We start from the raw sequence: 22,461 nt of genomic DNA, 5'->3' as shown, positions 1-22,461 counted from the left end.
TCCATAGTTATCATGCTAGCACCTAACAAGAGAGCCTCAAGTACAGACAGTGCCAAGGATGTCCTATAACCTCCCTGCATAATGCCATGTGTGTATTTGCCTTTATACATTTGTACATTAGCTAACATGCTAACAGTTATCATGATAGCACCTAGCAAGAAAGCACCAAGTCCCAAAAGTGTTAAGGCAGTCCCATAGTGTCCCTACATCATGCCATGTGTGTATTTGCCTTTAGACATGAGTTAATTAGCTAAAATGCTAACATGCTAGCAACATAGCGTTGGGAAGTTTGTCTCAAAAATGAGCTATTAATCACGTTTCTACGTGACCATATGGCTGAGCTGCAAGGCTGTGAAAAGTCTGTACATCCTCCTGTTTTCGCTGGCATGTGCTGTTCTAAAAATAGATTTGCTGTACCTAATCTAGTGGCCCATTTTTTAAAAGTTTCGGTGAATAGCGCCACCATGGTTACACAAACCTTTCCAAAAACTAAATGGCCCCCGAGGCATCTCTCCGAAGAGACCAACAAGGGGCCATGGAGTAACAATTGACCCTGGAAGGATTGACCCTGGAAGGATTGACCCTGGAAGGATTGTCCCAGAAAGCGGAACCCGGCCCGCCCCAGGTAACCCCAGGCCCGACCACGGACACAGGACGGCCGGGACAGATGAGGCCAGGACCCACTACCCCATGGGGGACCAGGCGGCAGAGATAGGACACCCAGCGCCAGACCTCCGCAGAGCCCACCCCCCGTATAGCTATACACACACACACACACACACACACACACACACACACACACACACATATATATATATATACACACATATATACACACACACATATATATATACATGTGTATATATATATACACATATATGTATATACACACATACATAAGTATATACACATATACATAAGTATATACACATATACATACATATGACCATAATAAAACTAATAATAATAAAATATAAGTATTTAAAACAATAAATACATAAAAAGATGGTTTGATGATAATAGATTGTCCTTGAACCTTCTCTACAAGAGAGGAGAAATATGATCTCAGGGAAGTAAATTTGAAACACTTCTATGCTAGGACTACGTTAAAAAGCCATAGAATTTCAGTATGTGGAATCAAACTATGGAATGGATTGAGTAAGACCCTCAAACAATGCACAACGATGAGCCAATTCAAGAAACAATACAAGCAGTTGATGTTTGCTAAATACAAGGATGAAGAGTCTTGAACCAGTCATGATGTGCTATACATATCACTATGTTGACAGTTACTATGGTACCCATTATGTCATTGTATGGTCATGGTCATCACCTCGTACTTCGGTACGAGACAAAAAATAAAATTAATAAATGAGAATAAAATAATAATTAATAAAATAAATTTTAAATTTGTTTTTACAAATTAGATTAGGAAAGCAGGAAGTGAACAAATGTAACAGTTACTGATTGTAAAAGTACCAGATGGAGGGGTAGGATTTAATAAGCTTTGCTTCTTCCTACTCCTTTTGGACATGTGGAACTGTGAACTAATTATGGGATGCACTCAATTGTAATCTGATGCATGTTCAAATTAAATAAAACCATTACCATTAGCATTACCATAAAAATAGCTCAGACACACGCGCACACTCCATCCACTCAACACACACGCAAGCACAAACCATGGATGTCCCCGAGTGGGGCATCTGGGGCGTTATAGGGCGGGGGACCCAGGGGACCCAGACCCACAACCAGGCCCCGAGCCGAAGGAGACACGGACCTCCAAGGGATAGCACCCCAGTCCTCCCTCGACCCCGGCGTTGGGGCTACAGCAGCACATGAGCAAGCGTAGGGGGCGCGCAGGCGAGCAGCAAGGCAACACACCGTGCCGGCCGACACCCGTCGAGCAGGCCACCCCCGGAGAGGAAGTGCCACAGCTCCAAGCCACGGGGAGGCCAAGCAGCAGAGCCGAGGAGTCAAGACCAGCGCAAGGCCACCAACGGACCCCGCCATCCAGATCTTCATTTCTTACCGGAAGACTCCATGATGGATTCATCCCAGGCAAGGTTTCTCCGATAGAGTTCCTGGAGAAGCAACTTGGCTGGCAAAACAAATGGAGCTAAAAATCCCAAAGGGTCATACGATGAGCTGACCACTGACAGAATACCTCTTCTGGTCTGTGGCTGTTCTTGTGCAGACGTCCTGAATTTGAACTTGTCAGATTCCATGCACCACTGTAGTCCCGGTGCTCGCTCTACCGGAAGTTGCTTTGTATCCAAGTCCAATTCCATGATCTCCTTTGCTCTGCCGTCCTCTGCAATGGACATCAGCACTTTGCAGCTGTTGCTGATCCACTTGGAAAGATCGAATCCTCCTTTGACAAAGCACAGTCAAATCCGTTACCATTTGCACTGCCTCTTCTTCCGATGCCATGGATTTCAAGCAATCGTCCACATAAAAGTTGCATTTGACTGTGTTGTTCTGTGCTGTCCTGTTCTCCGCAAAGCAGCAACTTGGTGATGATACAGTGCCAAACAGATTTTATTGGATGTTCTACCGGAGGCTGTGCAGTATCTCCATGAGGCCACCAGAAGAAGCAGAGAAAGTCAATATGCTTAACTGAGACGCTAACTTGATGAACCATGGCTTGGACGTCTGCCATTGCTGCCACATGTTCTTGGCCAAAGGAGAGAGCTTGTAAGTCATCATGTCATTCAGGAATGAGACATATTCCTCCTTAAAACGTCCATTTTTATCTACTTGCTCTTCAGGCTCTGGAAGTGCTGTTCTGCAACAAAGTGATTATTTGGCATCATGGGATTTTCCTGTCTGAAAGGTAAGCGGATGCAGTCGTGGTCTTCTATGAGGTTTGCTGTATTGTTCATAAGATCCACGAACTTGATGTCTTCTCTGGACATTTCAATTTCTCATTAAAGTCATGGTTGTATTGTTTAACCAGCATTTCTTGAAGATGTTCAACAGAGATTGGGTTTGTTGTTGCAGCAGGATGGCCACTCTCACCTCTACTGTCAGATCCACCACGCAGTGGACCATTAATGACCCAACCAATCCTGGCCCTGACTGCACAGGGTCCTTCGGCTCCCAAGGCTCCATTACCATTGGGGCATCTGTACTGATAATTAAATCCATGGATCCACATCGTCTTGTCATGGGACATTTACTGCAGACACAGGCATAGTCCTTTGAGTTAAAACATCAGCTAAGTCAATGAAAACATTCCCGTCCATACCAGACACTTCAAGTCCTGACAAAACCTGAGCATTTACTATCTTCCTTTGGCCCATTGTTCTCAGCAGAGTACTTGCCCTTTGACCTCTCAAGTTAAATTTCCTGGCCAGAATATCTGTGCAAAATGGGCCTGAGCTTCCGACTCTTTACCTCGACTGCAACAATAGAAAAGACAGAATCATCTGCACAAGCGGCCCCAATCCCAATATGGCCACAGGTCTGAGACAGTTTAGTAGAAAGACTTGAAGAGTTCACAGTGTTTGGATTTTGTGCTGAGGATGTGCCTGTATCCTGTCGCTGTATGTGAAGGACTCCCGGGTGCTTTTGGTGCAATCCAAACCACTCCTACAGTCTTTGCTTGTGTGGCCTAGCTTCAGGCAACCAAAAGGCTTTTCTTGAGAAAATTCATCTTATCCTGGGGTACTTTCACTTGAAACTGTGAGCACTTGTCCAAGGAATGACTGCTTTGAGAGCAAAACAGACAATTCTGCACAAAAGGTACTTTGGCTTGAGTGATTGTATGTTGAGATGCACCTCCATCTTGGACTTCAGTGACATTCGTGGCAAAACTGCTTTCCTTTTTCCTTGTTTTGTGTGATTAGCATTGGAAGCCTTGGAGTTGGTACCTTGCGAGTCCTGAATGTTCCCAAAAAGTGGATCATAGGCTACTTGGACCAGTCTTTCAATGAAGGTAACAAGATGGGTGAATACTGTTCTTTGACCACATCGCTCTAGCAAATCACAAGCAACATTCCCCTATTTTCGCCGTCATTTGTATGGAAGTTTAAGAATGATGTTCCTCATGTTAGATGGTAAGTCCGCCTCTTTCATATGCACAATTTGTTCCGTCAGATTTGAGCATCCTGTAAGAAAAAGGGAGAATGGCTGTAGTGATTTAACATCCTCACTATTAACAGGCATCCAGTTAAGAATTTTCTCCATCTAAGAAGATCCTTGCCCCCCAGGGAAGTGCTGACAACTTTGCACTGAGTCTCTTCGCTGCCCCCTGGAAGTGCAAAGGATCGTTCCAAGATAAGATAAGCCTTTATTCGTCCCTCAGTGGGGAAAAATGAGTTGTCTTCTCCTCCACTCCATGTTCAAAGGCTCTAATAAAAGGCCTGTATTGAAAAGGCTCTCCATCCTCCACTGGGATATTTCTAGATGAAGGACAGAGGATAGATTTTGCTGCACCAGGAGTCAAGTGATGTCATTTTGTCTTTGCGTTATGGTGGTAATGTCATTTGGATGATTCTCCGTCCAGGCTCCAGTTTGACTTTCATTCTTTGTGTAGCTTGACTTGGAACCTCATGAAGCATTCATGAACATTTCATTCATTTGTGTATGTGACCTTTGTTTGGATCCAACAACCTGTGCTTGAGATCCACAATAAGTCCAAAAACTCCAGTGTGCATCTGTGCTTACAAGAGTAACTGTGCTGCCACTCATGATTATATTTGTCCTTTTTAAATGAAATGGAATGGTTGGACGGATGATGATTAAAATGTCTGATGTTGATGCAGTGTCATCCGGGTCATCTGAAACTTTTGGGACGGGTCAAGCCGTAGCCCCTCCTGGTGTCTGTAGGAGCTCTGCAGGAAGTTGAGTCGTGGCAGACACAGCGAGCGCAACACCAGCATCTGGTGGCTGCGCTCTGCATCCTGGAACGTTTATAAAGCATCAGTTTGCTTGCATGCACCTTAAAAACAGACCTTTGATGTTTACCTGTCTGTTGTCCACCATCCAGCCTCCATCTACAAAGAGCAGAACCTTTAGGATTCTTTCTTTCACGTCTTCAGTCAGGACATCCAGACGGCTGGACCAGGTGGACCAAGAGGTCCGACAAGAAAGCAGCCTCATTTATTCTCCATCCCAACATGGCTAGGATGTGCATGCATGACATCTTCAGGTGAGCTTGGCATGTACTCTTTCTCTCGCATCTTATTGGCTACTCTCTCTCTGAATTTGACCTCGGGGGAGAAGACTGCTTTGGCCGTGTCGTGTTTCTCCAAAGCTGAGTGAGACACAGATGCAGAGAATGATGAATGACTTGATCGTTATCTTCCTGACCTTCAAATGCTTACCTTCAGGGCTAAACCCAGAGAGCGGGAAAACATGAGCAGGTGAGAGAGGAGGACCTTCCAGGCCATCAGCCAATCAGAAGCCAATCTCCTCCAGAAGACCTGAGACCAACACCTTACAGTTACAGGTAGTCCTCCCAGGGGTCAGAGGTCAAGGTGTGAGCTGGTCCCCCAAGATGACAAACTTTCGCCAACACATGGATTGGCAGCAGGTGTGTGTGTGTGTGTACCCACATACTGTATATAGGGTGTCCCAAAAACTGTATACAGCCATTAGGGTTTATGTCACTTTGGGTCATCTCATTTTCTTTTCAGGAAGGGGAATGAAAAAAACATTGGTTTATTTGAATTTCATTTTGAAATAGAGAAAATATTGAAATTCAAAGCTTTCCACTTTGATTATTGCATATTTCATACGGCTGTCCAAGTGTTTTTTGTCCTGCAATGCATGCATGCCTTGGGTCCGTCCTCACACGGTCGCTCCCAGCCTGACATTCTTTACTAACCTCAACACACACAGCAGTACAAAACATGTACACTATTTAGATTGCATCATGGAGATATGACGGTAACAAGCTAATATCAGGAGTGTAGCTTGAGCTTCATGTGAAGTGGTGTGCTTAATGAAGGCTCAAGGCTATAAGTAGTAATTACACGATCCCCAAAAACATACAATATGTACAAACGTGCACATTGCAAATTATTGCCGATAATTGTGACAAAATCTAGGAAGTTAAACACTTGGTAGGTGTCCCATAGTCCACATGAAGCACCAAAGTTGAAGGGAGTCCAACTGTTCAGGTGGAATTTAGTATGCGAGAAGGACCACCAGATCCTCCTTTTCCACCTTGCCTGGCTTGAGGCCCAGCAGCACTCCAACAGGACCTCCACTTGATTGGGACTTAACCCGGGATGGCATGAGGTGGGCCACCTGGCCTACATTAACAGGACCAAGCAATCCATCACCATTTTGGAATTAATCAGCATATATATTTCTTCATGTAGCATTTAACACAACAAGAGTACTCTATAGATATAATAGTAAACACTTTTGGCGTTTAGCCGGCATTCAAAGTCATTACTGCCGCTAAATTCAAACAACACCGCACTTGTTGCTCGGCATAGCAATGGTTAATACTCGACGTAAGCATGACTGAACGTGTCCACACGATATAAATGGACGCCATTCATCTCCACAAAACACTCACCAGTTCCCCGTCTCAGCAGGATTTGCAACCAAGTCCTCCACACCTGCGGCCATTCAGGGTTTGTTAGGCATAACAGATCATCGCCATGGCCGCTAGAGAACCCGGAAGTAGCGAGCTAACGCATTTATGTGAACCTCGCACTTTTTGTACCACTCACATCATGTGGGAACGACGTAAGTTCTTGCGATAGTAACCGGTTTTACAATGAATAAATACAACAAACATACTATAGGCAGGGATGTGAATAAATAACGCCGGTACTTTTTTCAGTAAAGGATACTCGAACTAATTACTCTTACTGTCAGCATAACGTCACTGAAGCCGCGTAAAAATATGTCACTGACTTCATAACTAATCTGCAACGCAGTGAGAGTGTTACAGTGAGAAGGGAGGGGCTAGATCACCACATAAGCAATGAGGACTGGCTAAGGTTTAGTAAGATTGCGTCTTCAGCCAATCACAGAACTTGGGTGGGCGGGTGTTTCGAGCACATCGAGTGAGAATACAGCGTTTGTCAAATTGAAGTACAGACATTTGGTGCAATGTATCCGATTACGTCCTGTCTTCAAAATAAAAGCACGCCAGGATCCCATTGCCGAGTCAGCACACCTTCCTCAGAAAGACACGGCAGAACCAGGCCTGGCAGACACTCTTGTGTTGTTGAGCCATGATTACTCCATCTGATCATTCCATGCAAGTGTAACCGCCTTGTTAGATCTCTGAAGGACAAAAGAATGAAAATAAAGTGTCTTTCCTCTCCACTTCTGCACCCCTCATCGATGCCAACCACGTTGTGTGGCAAAGAGAGGGAGTACTTGTTTAATGGTGAAAAAACACAGATTTTATATTTACAATGTTTTTCACAACACTGCCGACTAGTGGCCAACATACGTAACGGAGTGGGGGAGAGAAGGGGAAGGAGCGATTAATGACACGTGACATACAAAAAGTATTATGATACAAAAATGAAAAACACAAACCTGAAGGACAAAAGAATGAAAATAAAGTGTCTTTTGCACCCTACACAGACGGAACATAAATTACACATTGTAACAAAACGACGACGGGCCTAGTGTAACGCAAATCCCGCCAGACGTGTAAATGAAAAGAGGCCATTTGAACTAAAACCAACGGTCAAAATAACATAAAACCACTTGAAATGACAAATATATCGACATAAAAGCAATATACACAACACAGATGACCAAATATTGAACTAAACAACACATTTTGTCTGCAGCTCTTGAACTGGACTTACCCTCATCGATGCCAACCACGTTGTGTGGCAAAGAGAGGGAGTGATACCAGAGCTCGGGGCCACTACGGAAGGCCGGGAGGTGCAGAAGTGAAAGGATAAAATAAAGCATATACAAGGAAACCGATGAAAATAGAGTAAACAAAATAAGAAAATAAATCATTCATAAACTCATTGAGATAAAATTCACACAATTACTAAATAATAATAAATTCACACATTTAGAAAATAAATAGGAAACATTTTTAACTCCGTTACACAAGGTACAGTACCACCTACAGGCCAGTTTGCAGTATTGCCTTTAAATAGCAATTTCCACTGTCCGATATGAAAAACATCTGCTTTTGCTCTCATTTGATTTTTATTATATGAAATATACATTTACATATATATATACATATTGCTTTTTGATGGTGAAAAATCAATTCCATTCCGATAAAGCAATGTTTTGATTTTTTCTGTAATTGCCATTAATGAAAAGGAAACTTTAGCAGCTGCACTCTAACAAAAAATATAGTGGCTCAGCTTAATTCAATTAAGGTAACAATTTGCGTCAATCTTTTTAAGAAATTCCAACTAAAACCTTTCAGTAAATCCAACAAGTCTTTTAATGTTAGAAACTAAGTTATTTAAGGACAACCAACATGATTTACTTCATCCTGCAAACAGTTAATTAAGGTGAACCAACTTAATTTTAATAAAATGGTTCAAGTTAAATTAAGGTGAACCAACTTAATTTTAATAAAATGGTTAAAGTTCAATTCAGGTGAACCAACTTAATTTTAATAAAATGGTTAAAGTTCAATTAAGTTGTCAATATAATTAATTTAAGCTATTCCAGCTCATTTGTTTTTCATTTCTCATCACAAATATTTCAAATTGTTTTCTCAATTTTTTTTAGCAATAACATTAATTTTATTAACATAAATACAGTTCAGTCAGTTTAATGGTCAAACTTGTTTATTACATATAATCAGTGGTGGAAAGTAACGGAGTAAATTTACTTAAGTACTTTACTTGAGTACAGATTTTAAGGATTTGTACTTTACTCGAGTAGAAAATTGATTTAATACTTTTATTCTTACTCGTCATAATACTTCCAAAAAAGAACACAGAATATATCAAATATGTATGTATGTAGGTCTAAATATTGACAACACCTCAAAAGTAAAAAAAAAAATTACAAACTAGTCTTCAAAATTATCCTTCAAAGAAATGACTTGTATTAAACTGCATTAAACATAACAGTGAAATTAGAATGCAGCCTAATTTTCAGTGCAGCAGTTTAGCTTTTAGAGACATTACCTTGGGACTTGCTCTCAGAGCATCCAGCTCAAGGAATATCTTTTGAAATACCTCAAAAGTGCTTTTCAGTTCTTTTGGGTAACTCAGGTTGAGTGCATACATTAGTCCCATGAGCAAGGCACATGCTCTTGGGACAGTCAGGCCATCCAGGACTTCTGCTCCCTCAATCACCACTGTTGCGTTGGCTGGTTCAGATGCCCCTCTGCTCACAACAATCTTCATCACTTCATCACCATTCTGGCATAAGTAGATCAGAGTCAACATCAGTGTTTTTTGTCTTATGTAAAAACAAGAATAATGTACAGTGAATCTGCACTTAGGTTAACTTCAGGATTTAACGTGGGCTTTGGGGATGGCTGTTTAGTAGCAAAACAAACATTTTTAATGACATACTTTTGACAAACAAACGCTGCCCATAAAGCCCTGATAAAACTTACTTTCACTTAAAACAAAACTTCCTGAATATATCACTGATCGTCCTGATTTTGGTTCCTATCATTCAGTTGCACTGTCTGCCACCCCTAAATACTGCCCAGGTTAAATCCTTGAAGTTGAAGTGTTGGATTACTTACCAGCTGTTCTTTAAAGAGATCCTCCTCCTGTTCTCTCAGGTACACGATTAGGCTACGGATTGCAGCTTCTCTCCTACTTTCTACCGACTGGTCCTGTAAAATAATACAAGAAAATGAAATTTAAAAAAAATTAAACAATCTTTAAAAATATTAATTTATGATTTATTTATTTAAATATTTATTTAACTAACCCATCAACACCTCCTACAAATAAAGTTATTTTTTTTTGTATTTTAAATGAACCTTGTTACATTTATTTATACCTCTAGCAGCATGTTCTTTATGTGCTGAATCTTCATTTTTGCAGCTCCTCCTCTTGAGGACACCAGTGCCATTATTTTTGGGGTATACTGGTCCAGTTTTGCCATGAATGTTCTCTCAAGGCAACCAGTGGTGATCCTTCTGAATTATTCATTTATCTGTATAAAATACAAATAAAAAGGTGCAATTTGTTAATGTAGTAAATTGACTGACATAGCACATACTGCAAACCATTTTATAAAACAATATTAACCTGAGTTGCATCGAAAAGAGCCGGCCATCGGTCTCTTATGTCACAGATTTGTGGTGCTTGATTGACAACTTCCTGCCTGCGAATGGAGAAAGTCTTTGCCATTTTCTCACTGATGACCTGGCAGTTGTTCCTCTTCTTTACTTCATCAAGGAGCTCCAATCTTACATGTTCCAAAGTTCCTTCTGTTTCTCCTTGTGGGTGAGGAGGGAAATAGTTCACCTCTGCCCTTCTTGGCTTTTTGATATTCTTTGCAGGGGCTTTCTCATGCGCTCGCTTCTTTCTGAGAGAGTTCACATCAAGCTCAGGGCATCCTAGCCCTCTCAATTTAGATCTATAGCTGGCCATTTTATATTTTAGTCTTTGTTGCCATGCGTAGCATCCATTATATGACCCTGGATCTTTAAGGCAAGGATGCTTCTGAATCAGTGCCTCAGCAACATCGTTAAACTGCGCACTAGTGGGGTAGGTTCCATCCTTCTTGAAAACTTCATTTCCTGAGGCCAGCACAAGCTCTGTGTCGTAAGCAAAATTAGGTACAGGAAATGTAGTGGGCCAACACTGTGTACGGTGAGTAACCTGTTCAGGTGATGAAAGAATCAGTGTGTCCTGCGATCCAGAGGAACAGCTGCTGCTAGCAGGATGGACAGAGGTCTCAGAATTAGGGAGCGAGGCTACTGATGCACTTTCAAAGGAACTGTCCCCATCAGTAAAGGTCAGAGTAAGTGTAGGAGGTTCAACAATGTGAACCACCTTAATGGTATCCTTGTCCTTGATGTCACTTGTTGAGGTAAGAGAAAAATATTCCTCTCCAAAGTCAGCATCCTTATAATGCAAGGTAAAGTTCCCATCAAGCCCAAATTTCTCCCTCACAATAGACTCAAGTTCATCCACAGTATCAGGGATTCCATCCGGTAAGTCCAGTTTGCGAATTTCATGGTCCTGAAGAATGATTCGAAGTTTGGCTTGAGGAGACATCAGGGTATCTATTAGAGAAAACATTACATCAGTTTGGGTTATAGAATACATGCAGACACATCATATAATCATTCAGTATGGGAGAAGAATATGACCACTAAAAATTACTCTAGATAAATAAAAGCTTTGGACTTTGAATTTTCATCACATTTATCATATAAACTAGTATGCTGAGAAGTACTGGTTGATTCAGTCTCCAAGAAATTTTACATCACACTGACATTTCCTCATCATCAAACTTCACACCAAGTCTTAGATTTGTGTCCATAAGTATACTTCTACAAAACCCAATGCAAAAAATCCTATATGCCTGCTTATACTATGATTAAATGTTGAAGACTTTTATTTCTGTGGCAAAGACAAGGATAGGAACAAAGCTTTGTTCACTTTAACATTTCCCCCTGAAGAATAATGTAATAAAAGTAAAACTACAAAGATTACCATCTTGTTGTCCATGTCAGTATTATGGACCTCATATTTACAACTACTACTCAGATGACATTTTTACATCTCCATATTGGCATAGTCATCAAGAGCCTAACATCCTCTCCTCAGCGAGAATCAGTGTGGTCTGGGTTTAAAAGTCTTACCATGCTTCTGGCAAATTGAGAAACTAATATTGTCTCATGTTTGATTATAGATTGAACATTATCACACTTTGAAAAATATTATTGGAATACACACATTCAAGGAGTTGTATATTCTCACTACACCTGCAAGTGAAAATTATCATTTGTGCTCAAGTGTGGGGCAAGCACATTCATTGAAAAAAACTTTGTTTTTGTAATGAGACAGTAACCCCATATACAGAGAGGATGATGCAATTTTTGAGGTCTCTCCTATAAACTCAAACAAATGATGAGTTATACTGACCCCTTTGCAATCTATGGTACATTAATGTAGCACTTCTGGGTCACCATACGCTTCCCTGCAACACTGTATGCTGCCATGGGGAAGATGTCAAACAACTCACTAGGCTCAATGAGTTTAACACTTGTGTTTTCAAGCTCATAGCTTCTAAGATGCTCAATATACCATGAATTTAAACATTTGACAATGAAGCCAACCTTCCCATTTATGACAACAAGCTGCATCAATTCTACAAAATCTGGCAGACCACCTGTTGAACCATGTGCCAAGATCATGCCAGTGGAATAACTGGTGCCACTGTAGCACACTGTGTTTGCCATGTGGACAAATGATTCACCAGGGAATTTTGATTCCACTGCTTTCTTAATGTCTTCCCTCAGCACAGTCAAATCCACTGTTGACAGTTTTGCTACTTGTAGAGACTGAACAATTTTACTGCCATGTAGATGGTATGCAATCATTAACTGATGCTTCACTGCAAGAGACAACAGAATGTTTCGGAAGCTATGCGTATGTCTGACCACACGCTTAAAAAAGCTGTGCTTAGCTTCAAAGCGCATAGTCCACAAAGACACAAGTGGACCAAAAGCTTTTATCTGGTGTGGGTAGTGTTCAAGAAAATGATGCTTCGGAATAAGTCTTTCCTGAGGGAAAACGTCCAGGAATCTGTGCCGATGCTCAGAAATCTTGCTTTCAAGGAAACAAACAGTGAGGTCTGTGTGAACAGGAGAAAGGACAAGTTCAACTATGTCCTTAAGGTTCAGAAGGATCAGCCATGCTGGTTCATTCTCAGGGATTCTTTCTCCAACTATCAGGGGAAGGAGGCGAAGCAAAGCCCAGTTTTCATGGGCATTTCCACCAACAGTTTTTCTTGCAGCAAAAGTCAGTGGAACTGGTTGCGGTGCATCCGTTCTATCTGTCCATCTGTATGGGAACTCTTTGATTAATTTATTTAATTCCTCAAGTGTGAAATATTTCTCTTTGATTAACACATTTAGGCATAGTGCTAACTCTAAAGGCACAATACCTTCAAAGAGATCATGTAGCAAATCAGGTGGATAGCCAGATAAAACATTGAAATATTTTAGTTTGTCAGTCAGTGGGCACTGTCTCTTTACTCCATAACAATGAGATGCACTTGTATCTCTCTGTGCTGTCTGAACATGCACCCTGTGCTCTTGTGTTGTCCGAGGACAAAATGTTCCTGTTTTAACTTCACTCACCTGGAATTGAGATCTTTCTCCAAGACAGAACCTGCAGATGTGTGTACTTGAGAAGCTCTCCACAAACCCTCCAATAGAGTGGGCACCAAGGTTATCTGCAACGACACAATACACAGTACCTTTGACTCGTAGACCTATTGAAGGAATGTAAAGTCCTTCTTCTAGGCTGGCAAGGTCCTTAAGCAGTGGTTCTAACACAGCACTATAGCCAAACTTTTTAACATCATCAGCCTTGCAGAGAATGGCAAGGTAGATTGATGTGAGCAAGGATCTGAGCAATGGTGGCACATTGGCTAAAACCCAATGTGTTTTTTTCTTGATGTGCCAAGTGGATTACACACTTCAAAATCATCCACATACAGAATGAGAGAAATGGCTGGATTATTTTCTGATAGCAATTTATTGTTTTTAAAATGTATGCCATCATGAAATGAATTGTAGTGAGTGTCAGAGCTGCTGTCTGCTTCAGAGCTATGTTTGAGCAAATCCTGGATCTCTTTTTTCTTCAAAACCTCATGTAAGGACTTTAAAATTGGTACATATTGGAAACTTTTCTTCTCCCTCGAACTGAGAAGATATTCTATAGGTTCCACCATGGAAAAATGCTCCTTGAAATACTCCCTTCTTTTGTAGGAGGTGGAAAGAGGAGCAGTATGTCCTAGAGCTAATGTAATTGGGTTAGACTTGCATAGGTCTGTCGCCATCTCTGAGATGATCACATCATCAACTTCACAATTATGCCTCTTTAAGCATGACTGTAAAATATCTTTCAAAAGAGGATGTGACTGCAGCTGTGACGGTGTTATTTTGAAAGGTATACTTTTATTTTGAACTATAGCAAACGAACGTCATCACTTCCTTAAGTTAAGGACCGTTACGGCCGTTAGGTGGCGCTCGTGCATTTGAGAGAGGTATAAGAAGGACAACTGCTCAAGAGATGTAAATGTCACTATAAAATGTCTAGACACTGTTAAGAGCAGAGTTTGTAAAGTCGTGACTCCGCCATTGATTGAGAAGCAGGCTAAAGTGGTGAGTGCTATTTATATTTGGTATTAACTTTGGTGCGACAGTGCCGCTGATGTTTAACTGGCGTATGAATTTCATGTATGAATTTTCATGTTATTTTTTGTACATTAGTTCTACGATGTTCCATGACGAAGGGAAATAAACATCTGTAAAAGGAACTGGAGTCTATGGATCAATCGAGTGGCGGTACAGTAGAACACTTCTGCATCGACGAAGACTCGAGTGGAAGACGACAAGTTACAAGCCTCAACGGGAACGAGAGGAGCTGCATTGAGGTGTTGAGTGATTTCAACGGACAAGCTACAAGGTTAAACAAGCAAACACACTGAAGAAAGGTGTCTTGGAAGTAACGCAAGTATTTGCTGGCTGTCATTAAGTTTATCACTAAGACATTTAATTTGTGCTCTTTCGTTAATCAGCAGTGGACATTTTCTCTGCAGTTGGTCACTAAGAAACAAAGTGCTTTAATTTCTGAGTATTTAAGTATTGCTCTTCCAAGTGAGTTTCTCATATTATTGCTCATTCAAATATTTATGATAATGTGTTATATGTACATTATACACAGGTCAAGTTAGGAGACAAGGAGATTTACATTAGCATAGATTAGAGAAGTGAATTCATTTCATAAATACTTCATCACACCCTACACTGACACATTTAACATGCCGTACAAAAAGGAAAAGACCTTTCTGCCAAATGAAGAGGACACACATGCAGACAAAAAAAGTGATACACAGCAGCAGATGACCCTATCACAGCACATGGATGTAGGTGAGCTCAGTGAAGACACACAATCTCAGGTTGGTAAGGATGATGCACAAATCCCTCCTGAAACTAAGAAAATTAGACGCACGCGAAAGCTCACTGAAAAAGGACGTTCTCTGCTAGATGATAAAGTGACCAATCTGAACACAAAATTTGTGAAGCTGTATACAAGATGGAAATATCACATCAATGGATTGAAAAGGTCCATCAAGAGCAATGATGCTGAGGACTTGATTGATGAGATCATAAATGAAATCAACACCTTCCAAGTTGACATTGACAATACCTACCTTGAGATAAGATCAATTTCAAATCCTGAATCTGACATCCGGAGAATGAATGACACATGCCAAGCACTCACCAAGATTGCGAATGTAAAGGCTCAACATTTTCACAATGGATATGATTCAAGAGACATACCATGGCCTGATGATAAATCAGTGTTTGGAAGCACAGTAGCGTCTAGTGTATTCTCAGCTCAAACCGCAAAGTCAGTGACTTCTTCCAAATCATCTCAACACTCTTCCATTCTGTTCCTCAATGCTAAACAAGCAGCAGCTGAAGCTTTGGCTACGCAAAGGGTGATAAAGATAGTAAATGTACAAAATCAACAAAGGGAAGAAATTCAAAGACTTGAGGTGGAAGAAAAAGTCTTAAAAGCTGATAGAGAAGCTAAAGAAAGGGAATTTGAAGCAGAAAGCGCTAAAAAAAGAGCACAGTTTATAGCAGAAAGTGCTGAGAGAAAAATGAGGATGGAAAAGAAAAGAAGAGAAGTGGAACGACTAGAAGAACTTAAAGGTCATGTTGCAGCACAAGCAAGACTTCAAGTTTATTCAGAATCTCTCCATCCATCAGTTGCACTTAACCCTTTAAGTGAACCATTTTTTCCATCACATCAAATACAAGTCTCCCATCCTCCTGTAGAACCAGCCAAAGCAAGCCAAGTCCATCAGCAACATGAAGTAAAGGTCCCTCTACAGTATCCCTCTGTGCGCACCTCATATTCTGTTGCACAGCCAACCAAGGAAGTTCCAGCCACTAAAGCAGTCAACCTTTCGACCTCTGATGAAGCTTCCATTGACCTTGTGAAGACACTTGCTGAAGCAATCATAGCTAACCGAGTTCCAATACCAGAACCTGACATCTTCAAAGGAGATCCCCTCAAGTACAATGATTGGAAGCTGTCTTTCTGCGCTCTGATTGATCGTAAAAACCTTCCAACTCAAGAAAAACTGTTCTTTCTTCGCAAGTATGTTGGAGGAACTGCTAAGAGAGCTATTGAAGGCCATTTCCTTGCAGGAACAGAAACGACTTATCATGCTGCCTGGGGCATACTTGAAGACAGATTTGGCAATCCATTCATTGTTGCCAAGGCATACCGTGAGAAGATATATGCATGGCACAAAATTAGCCCCAAAGACAGCGACAATTTTCGCGAGTTTGTTGATTTTCTAAACAGTGTGGAATCAGCTATGCCATATGTTCAAGGCCTACAAACACTCAACGACTGTGTAGAAAACCAAAGGATTATTGCCAAACTACCAGATTGGTTGAGCTCGCGTTGGAACAGAGAAGTTACAATTTATCAAGACGAACACAAAATGTTTCCTGACTTCAGATATTTTGTGCAATTTCTCAACATGGAGGCTCGAATCGCATGCAATCCTATTACATCACTAAATGTAATGAAGCCAACTGACCAAGAAAGAACAAAGCCAACAGAACGAGAACAGTCCAAGTTTCAAAGAAATCAAAACTTAAGTGCTAAGACTTTCACAACTAGCGCAAGTGAGAGAACAAACATCACATGCCTTTTCTGTAAGAAGCGGGGACATACTGTCCACAAGTGACGCAAAATTATGGAAAAAACAATTGAAGAAAGACTCAAGTTTGTACAACAGGAGAAGTTATGTTTTGGTTGTCTCAAGAATGGTCATAACTCCAAAGCCTGTACATACAGGAGTGTGTGTGACTTATGTGGAAAACGTCACCCCACATGCCTTCATCAAGACCGCGAGAAGAGAGCTCAAGAACAAGGACGAAGTAAAAGGCAAGCAACAAATGAAACCACTACAGACGAAAACAAAGGAGAGAAAAACCAGCAGTCTGAATCCATAGAAATGCAGCAAGTTACATCCAACAGAGTTGTTCAAGAGAAAAAGGGAACTCATACTTCATCTATTGTTCCAGTCTATGTTTCCACGTCAACGGAACCAGGCAAGGAAGTTCTAGTGTATGCTTTACTGGACAGTCAAAGTGACACAACTTTCATTTTGCAAAATGTAGCTGAAATGTTGTGCATCAAGAAAGAGCCAGTAAAACTTAAAGTATCCACAATAACGTCAAAAACAAAGGTGGTGAAGAGCGAAAGGGTACAAGGACTACAAGTAAGAGGCATCGGCTTGGACACAAAAATAAAACTCCCAACAACCTACACCAGAAGTTACATACCAGCTAATAGATCTCATATACCTACATGTACAACTGCAAAGGCCTGGCCTCACTTGGAACATTTAACAGATGAAATGTCTCCTGAGCTTGACTGTGAAGTAGGATTGTTAATCGGCTACAACTGTCCCCAAGCCTTACTTCCCAGAGACGTCATCACAGGCAGTGAAACTCAGCCATATGCGCAAAGGTCTGTGTTGGGCTGGAGCATTATCGGCTACAGCAGTAATGACATTGATTATGACCACGAGGATGAAATTGGTGTTAGCCATCGTATCATCATAAAGAAAGTTTTTCCAGCTATCAAGCCATCTTTGGAGATCAAGTCTGAGGTTCAGTTTGTCTGCAGAACTCAGGTTAAAGAAATTATCACTCCAGCGGAAATACTTAAAGTATTTGAGTCAGACTTTACTGAAAGGTTCAGTGAAGATGTTCTAATATCACAAGAAGATATTAAGTTTTTGACGACAATGAGAGAAGGCATCAAGCATAAGCCAAATGGACATTACGAAATGCCATTACCTTTCAAGGAAGAGAGGCCCAAGCTGCCAAACAACAAAGTATGTGCAGAACATCGACTCAGGTGTCTGGAAAAACGTTTTAGGAAAGATGACGTATACCACAAGCATTATGTGGCCTTTATGGAGGACATAATAGCAAAAGGCGACGCCGAAAAGGTTTCAGAGCCAGAAGGAAATGACCACACCACATGGTATATCCCTCACCATGGGGTTTACCACCCACACAAGCCAGGGAAGATTCGCGTTGTATTTGATTGCTCAGCTAAGTTTCAGAATACATCGCTGAATGAGCATCTACTTACTGGACCAGATCTTACCAATACTCTTGTAGGGGTCTTGTCTCGCTTCCGCAAAGGACAAGTAGCCCTCATGTGTGATGTGGAGCGGATGTTCCATCAATTTCATGTTGCACCAAGAGACCAAGACTACCTCCGATTCCTGTGGTGGGAACAGGGAAATATAAAAGCTCCAGTGTCAGTGTTCCGCATGAAAGTTCACTTGTTTGGAGCTGCATCATCACCCGGATGCGCAAACTTTGGGCTCAAGCACCTGGCTGCAGAAGGAGCAGGAAACTTTAGTGAAGCCACAGTGCGGTTTATAAAACGCGACTTTTATGTCGATGATGGATTGACAAGTTTGGACAGTGAAGCAGAAGCCATCCAGCTTGTCAGAGAGGCAAGAGAACTGTGCAGTGCTGGTAAGCTCCACTTGCACAAATTCATCACCAACAATCGGAATTTGCTTGACACAATCCCAAAGCAAGAACTAATGAAAGGAATGCAGAATGAGCATTTAAAAAGGCTAGGATGCAATTTTGTCATGAACCCACCTGCATCAAGTCACATGGGCGGTGTCTGGGAGAGACAAATACGAACCGTGAGGAGCGTCCTCACATCCATCTTAGACCAGGCGGGTGGACGACTGGACTGTTCTTCATTAAGAACCTTTTTGTATGAAGTGATGGCTATCGTGAATAGTCGACCATTGACCACGGACCATCTCAATGATCCTTTGGGACCAGAGCCCCTGACTCCAAATCATATATTGACGATGAAATCATCATTCATCGCACCACCACCTGGAAAGTTTGTAAGGGAAGATCTCTATCTTCAGAAAAGGTGGAAGCGAGTTCAGTTTCTGTCGAATGTATTTTGGACCAGGTGGAGGAAGGAGTATTTATTGAATTTGCAACAAAGACGCAAATGGAACAAAGCCAGGAGAAATGCCAAAGTGAATGACATTGTCCTGTTACAAGATAATGACACACCAAGAAATCAGTGGAAGCTGGCAAAGGTAGTTGAAGTTTTCCAAGGAGCCGACGGAAGGGTCAGAAAATTCAAACTGCTACTCAGTGACACAACATTGGACAGTAAAGGCTCTCGCACATGTAAGCCAGTTTATTTAGAAAGGTCTGTACACAAGACAGTGCTGTTGCTTGAGGCGGAGTAATTAGTTTAGATTTCAATTAGTGTGTTCAATGTTTGAAGTAATACCTGTATGTTATTGATGTTTTGCAAGGCTCATTAAAGGGCCACTTTTCATTGTAAATCACACGTTGTGTGATGGTGGGAGTGTGACTGCAGCTGTGACGGTGTTATTTTGAAAGGTATACTTTTATTTTGAACTATAGCAAACGAACGTCATCACTTCCTTAAGTTAAGGACCGTTACGGCCGTTAGGTGGCGCTCGTGCATTTGAGAGAGGTATAAGAAGGACAACTGCTCAAGAGATGTAAATGTCACTATAAAATGTCTAGACACTGTTAAGAGCAGAGTTTGTAAAGTCGTGACTCCGCCATTGATTGAGAAGCAGGCTAAAGTGGTGAGTGCTATTTATATTTGGTATTAACTTTGGTGCGACAGTGCCGCTGATGTTTAACTGGCGTATGAATTTCATGTATGAATTTTCATGTTATTTTTTGTACATTAGTTCTACGATGTTCCATGACGAAGGGAAATAAACATCTGTAAAAGGAACTGGAGTCTATGGATCAATCGAGTGGCGGTACAGAGGACCTGAAGCTGATGAAGAAATAAAGTGCAGTTCTTCCACTAACTCATTAATACACCTTTGTGGTACATTGAATATGCTTTCCATTTTCAACAGCAGGTGGGCTAATTTTTTTTCAATTAAGTTTGGCAGTTCTCTCATTTCTTCATCTTCAGGATCTTCACTCACTGTAACCTCCATATCCTCGTCAAAAGGATCATCCCCAGGGAGAAGTTCTCCACCATGGCCATGTCTAAGCCTATAATGCTTTAAAAGATCAGTTTTTCTTGACACTTCAAATTTGCAAAGTTTACAGGTCCAATTCATTTTTAAAACTAAACAAAGCTCTATTTAAACGGCTTTGAATTTTTTCATTACATTTTGAATTGTTTAGTGATTCATAGCTTTAGTGCTTAAAGCGTGTGCAGCATGACTTAGAAAAATATATTGCCTATGATGTGTTTCTAAATTGAAGATGGAAAAACTAAAAATTTGCTTGCAACCAACTGCACAAAAATTATCCTTTGTCTTGGGTTCTAAAGGATTTTAAATATGGTTGAACTGCTTCACTGTTGTTGTCTTAATATTAAATGCTACAATATTTTTTACTTTTAAAGTGAACTAAATGAGAAAAAAAAACACTACACACCACTATACACACATTTTGATAATTCCTAACTTCAGAAAATGCCACCTGTCTCAATAGCAAAACAGAAAAATACCCAGGCCTACTGCAGCCTTACTAAAAGGAAACTTTTTCTATGGCGTATCTACAACTAATGTGGGTGCCTTAACCTCTCATAGACACACACCAACACGTAACTTAAAACAGAAACTACTAGCTGGCCAAACTTCATCAATGTAGTCCAAACTTTAAATTTGAACAAAACAATACACTAATTTCTCTTACCTTTGCAGTGATTAATTTCAATTATGTCTGTGTTAACACGAATTAGTGCAACATTTGCTGATACAGTTAGTAGCCGTTATGAACAAAATAAAGCAAAAACAGTTACTTACCTCGTATTACTCCATAGAAACTCTTGTTTTTTTCTTCTGATTTTTTTGATTTTCCAACAGGCATTAATAGCAGTCGCAGTCTGGCTCCTCTCTGTACGTGATTGCAGGATAAAACCAGAAGCAGGAGCAGAGCAGCTTCTGAAAGCTGTTGAACATTTGGCTCTAGCTGTGGTAATATGTCATTTCATCAAGTTTTAACAACCTTTTAAGTGAGAATGTCACCCTGTAGCTTACCAATATGTGTTCACTTCATCCAGAAAATTCGGAGAAACGTTTGGTCCTGACATCTCGGAGACATCGTACAATAGAACGTCTTCCCTGTTTTTTTCAAAATAAAAGCTCACATTACTATGAACATGAGCGGTGCTCTTGTTTTGAAACGGCATGTTTAATGTGGCCTTTGAATTACCCCTGGGGACAGATAAAGTTTTTGTATTTGAATTTGAAAGTTTTGTTCAAAATATACATACATATTTAAGTTAACATGGTTTTCTATTTTCAGCTGGACCAACTTCTTAAAATAAGTTAACAACTTGTTTTAATAAGTCAGTGACACAAGTTTATCATTTTATGTTGAAAAATCTCTTGATTTTAAGCTCAACTAACTAACCCCATATTTTCAGCTGGACCAACTTCTTAAAATAAGTTACCAACTTGTTATAATAAGTCCATGTAACAACCTTATTCTTTTATGTTGAAAAAGCTCTTGATTTTAAGCTCAACTAACTAATCCCATGAATCATTTTTTAGAGTGTGCTAAGTCAATGGTGTGTTTTTCCTCTGCAGATGAAAGCCATGGAATGAAGGATGGCAGCCTGATAAAGGTTGGAGGAAAAAAATTCAGTCCATACAATAAATCCATGTTATATGAGAACTGGCTTCGTAGTACCATGCACACCTTTTTGTTTTTCATCCATCCATCCATCCATCCATCCATTTTCCTACGCTTATCCGGGTCGGGGTCGCGGGGGCAGCAGTCTTAGTAGGGAAGCCCAGACTTCCCGGTCCCCGGCCACCTCCTCCAGCTCCACCGGGAGGACACCAAGTCACCCAGGCCAGCTGTGAGACATAGTCCCTCTAGCGTGTCCTAGGTCTGCCCCGGGGCCTTTTCCCGGCTGGGCATGCCCGAAACACCTCACCAGGGAGGCGTAGATGCCCGAGCCACCTCAACTGACTCCTCTCGATGTGAAGGAGAAACGGCACTACTCTGAGCCCCTCCCGGATGGCTGAGCTCCTCACCCTATCTCTTAGGGTGAGTCCAGCTACCCTATGGAGGAAACTCATTTCAGCCGCCTGTATCCGCGATCTCATTCTTTCGGTCATGACCCAAAGCTCATGACCATAGGTGAGGGTGGGAATATAGGTCGACCGGTAAATTGAGAGCTTTGCCCTCCGACTCAGCTCTCTTTTCACCACGACGGTCCGGTACAGCGACCGCATTAC

General features: G+C 41.1%; 3 protein-coding genes and 1 long non-coding RNA gene across 7 annotated transcripts; 2 read left to right on the top strand and 2 right to left on the bottom strand.

The window, feature by feature from the left end:
* Window positions 1-1,014: 1,014 nt before the first annotated feature.
* LOC131137447 (uncharacterized) lies at window positions 1,015-7,852 on the bottom strand. Of its 3 annotated transcripts, XR_009131915.1 has the most exons (5): window positions 7,794-7,845; window positions 7,145-7,254; window positions 5,331-5,429; window positions 4,972-5,260; window positions 1,015-4,907 (listed from the first exon to the last, which is right to left on the bottom strand). It is a non-coding gene; the product is annotated as an uncharacterized LOC131137447 (long non-coding RNA). The 3 variants fall into 3 exon arrangements; XR_009131914.1 differs by lacking the exons at window positions 1,015-4,907; window positions 4,972-5,260; window positions 5,331-5,429 and adding an exon at window positions 5,440-6,263 and having other exon boundaries at window positions 6,536-7,254; window positions 7,794-7,831; XR_009131913.1 differs by lacking the exons at window positions 1,015-4,907; window positions 4,972-5,260; window positions 5,331-5,429 and having other exon boundaries at window positions 6,579-7,254; window positions 7,794-7,852.
* A 1,087-nt stretch (window positions 7,853-8,939) lies between these two features.
* Window positions 8,940-15,569, bottom strand: si:ch211-166e11.5 (sterile alpha motif domain-containing protein 3). Its single transcript, XM_058085401.1, has 6 exons — window positions 15,461-15,569; window positions 13,250-13,344; window positions 10,182-11,164; window positions 9,931-10,086; window positions 9,668-9,760; window positions 8,940-9,332 (listed from the first exon to the last, which is right to left on the bottom strand). The coding sequence occupies exons 3-4, from the start codon at window positions 11,154-11,156 to the stop codon at window positions 10,075-10,077; spliced, it is 987 nt and encodes a 328-aa protein (XP_057941384.1). The 5' UTR covers window positions 11,157-11,164; window positions 13,250-13,344; window positions 15,461-15,569; the 3' UTR covers window positions 8,940-9,332; window positions 9,668-9,760; window positions 9,931-10,074.
* Window positions 13,929-16,555, top strand: LOC131136762 (uncharacterized). Its single transcript, XM_058083987.1, has 3 exons — window positions 13,929-14,278; window positions 14,387-16,420; window positions 16,500-16,555. The coding sequence occupies exons 2-3, from the start codon at window positions 14,938-14,940 to the stop codon at window positions 16,553-16,555; spliced, it is 1,539 nt and encodes a 512-aa protein (XP_057939970.1). The 5' UTR covers window positions 13,929-14,278; window positions 14,387-14,937.
* On the top strand, window positions 16,433-21,425 carry LOC131137424 (uncharacterized). Of its 2 annotated transcripts, none has more exons than XM_058085372.1 (2): window positions 16,433-19,830; window positions 19,939-21,425. In XM_058085372.1, the coding sequence occupies exon 1, from the start codon at window positions 16,900-16,902 to the stop codon at window positions 19,456-19,458; it is 2,559 nt and encodes an 852-aa protein (XP_057941355.1). In that variant the 5' UTR covers window positions 16,433-16,899; the 3' UTR covers window positions 19,459-19,830; window positions 19,939-21,425. The 2 variants fall into 2 exon arrangements, with proteins under 2 accessions (XP_057941355.1, XP_057941354.1); XM_058085371.1 differs by having other exon boundaries at window positions 16,433-21,189; window positions 21,276-21,425.
* Window positions 21,426-22,461: the final 1,036 nt, after the last annotated feature.

This window comes from Doryrhamphus excisus, chromosome 10 (genome assembly GCF_030265055.1).
Source record: "Doryrhamphus excisus isolate RoL2022-K1 chromosome 10, RoL_Dexc_1.0, whole genome shotgun sequence".
Classification (NCBI taxonomy): domain Eukaryota; kingdom Metazoa; phylum Chordata; class Actinopteri; order Syngnathiformes; family Syngnathidae; genus Doryrhamphus; species Doryrhamphus excisus.
Note: the sequence above shows the minus strand (reverse complement) of the source record. Positions and strands in the feature narration are given on the sequence as shown.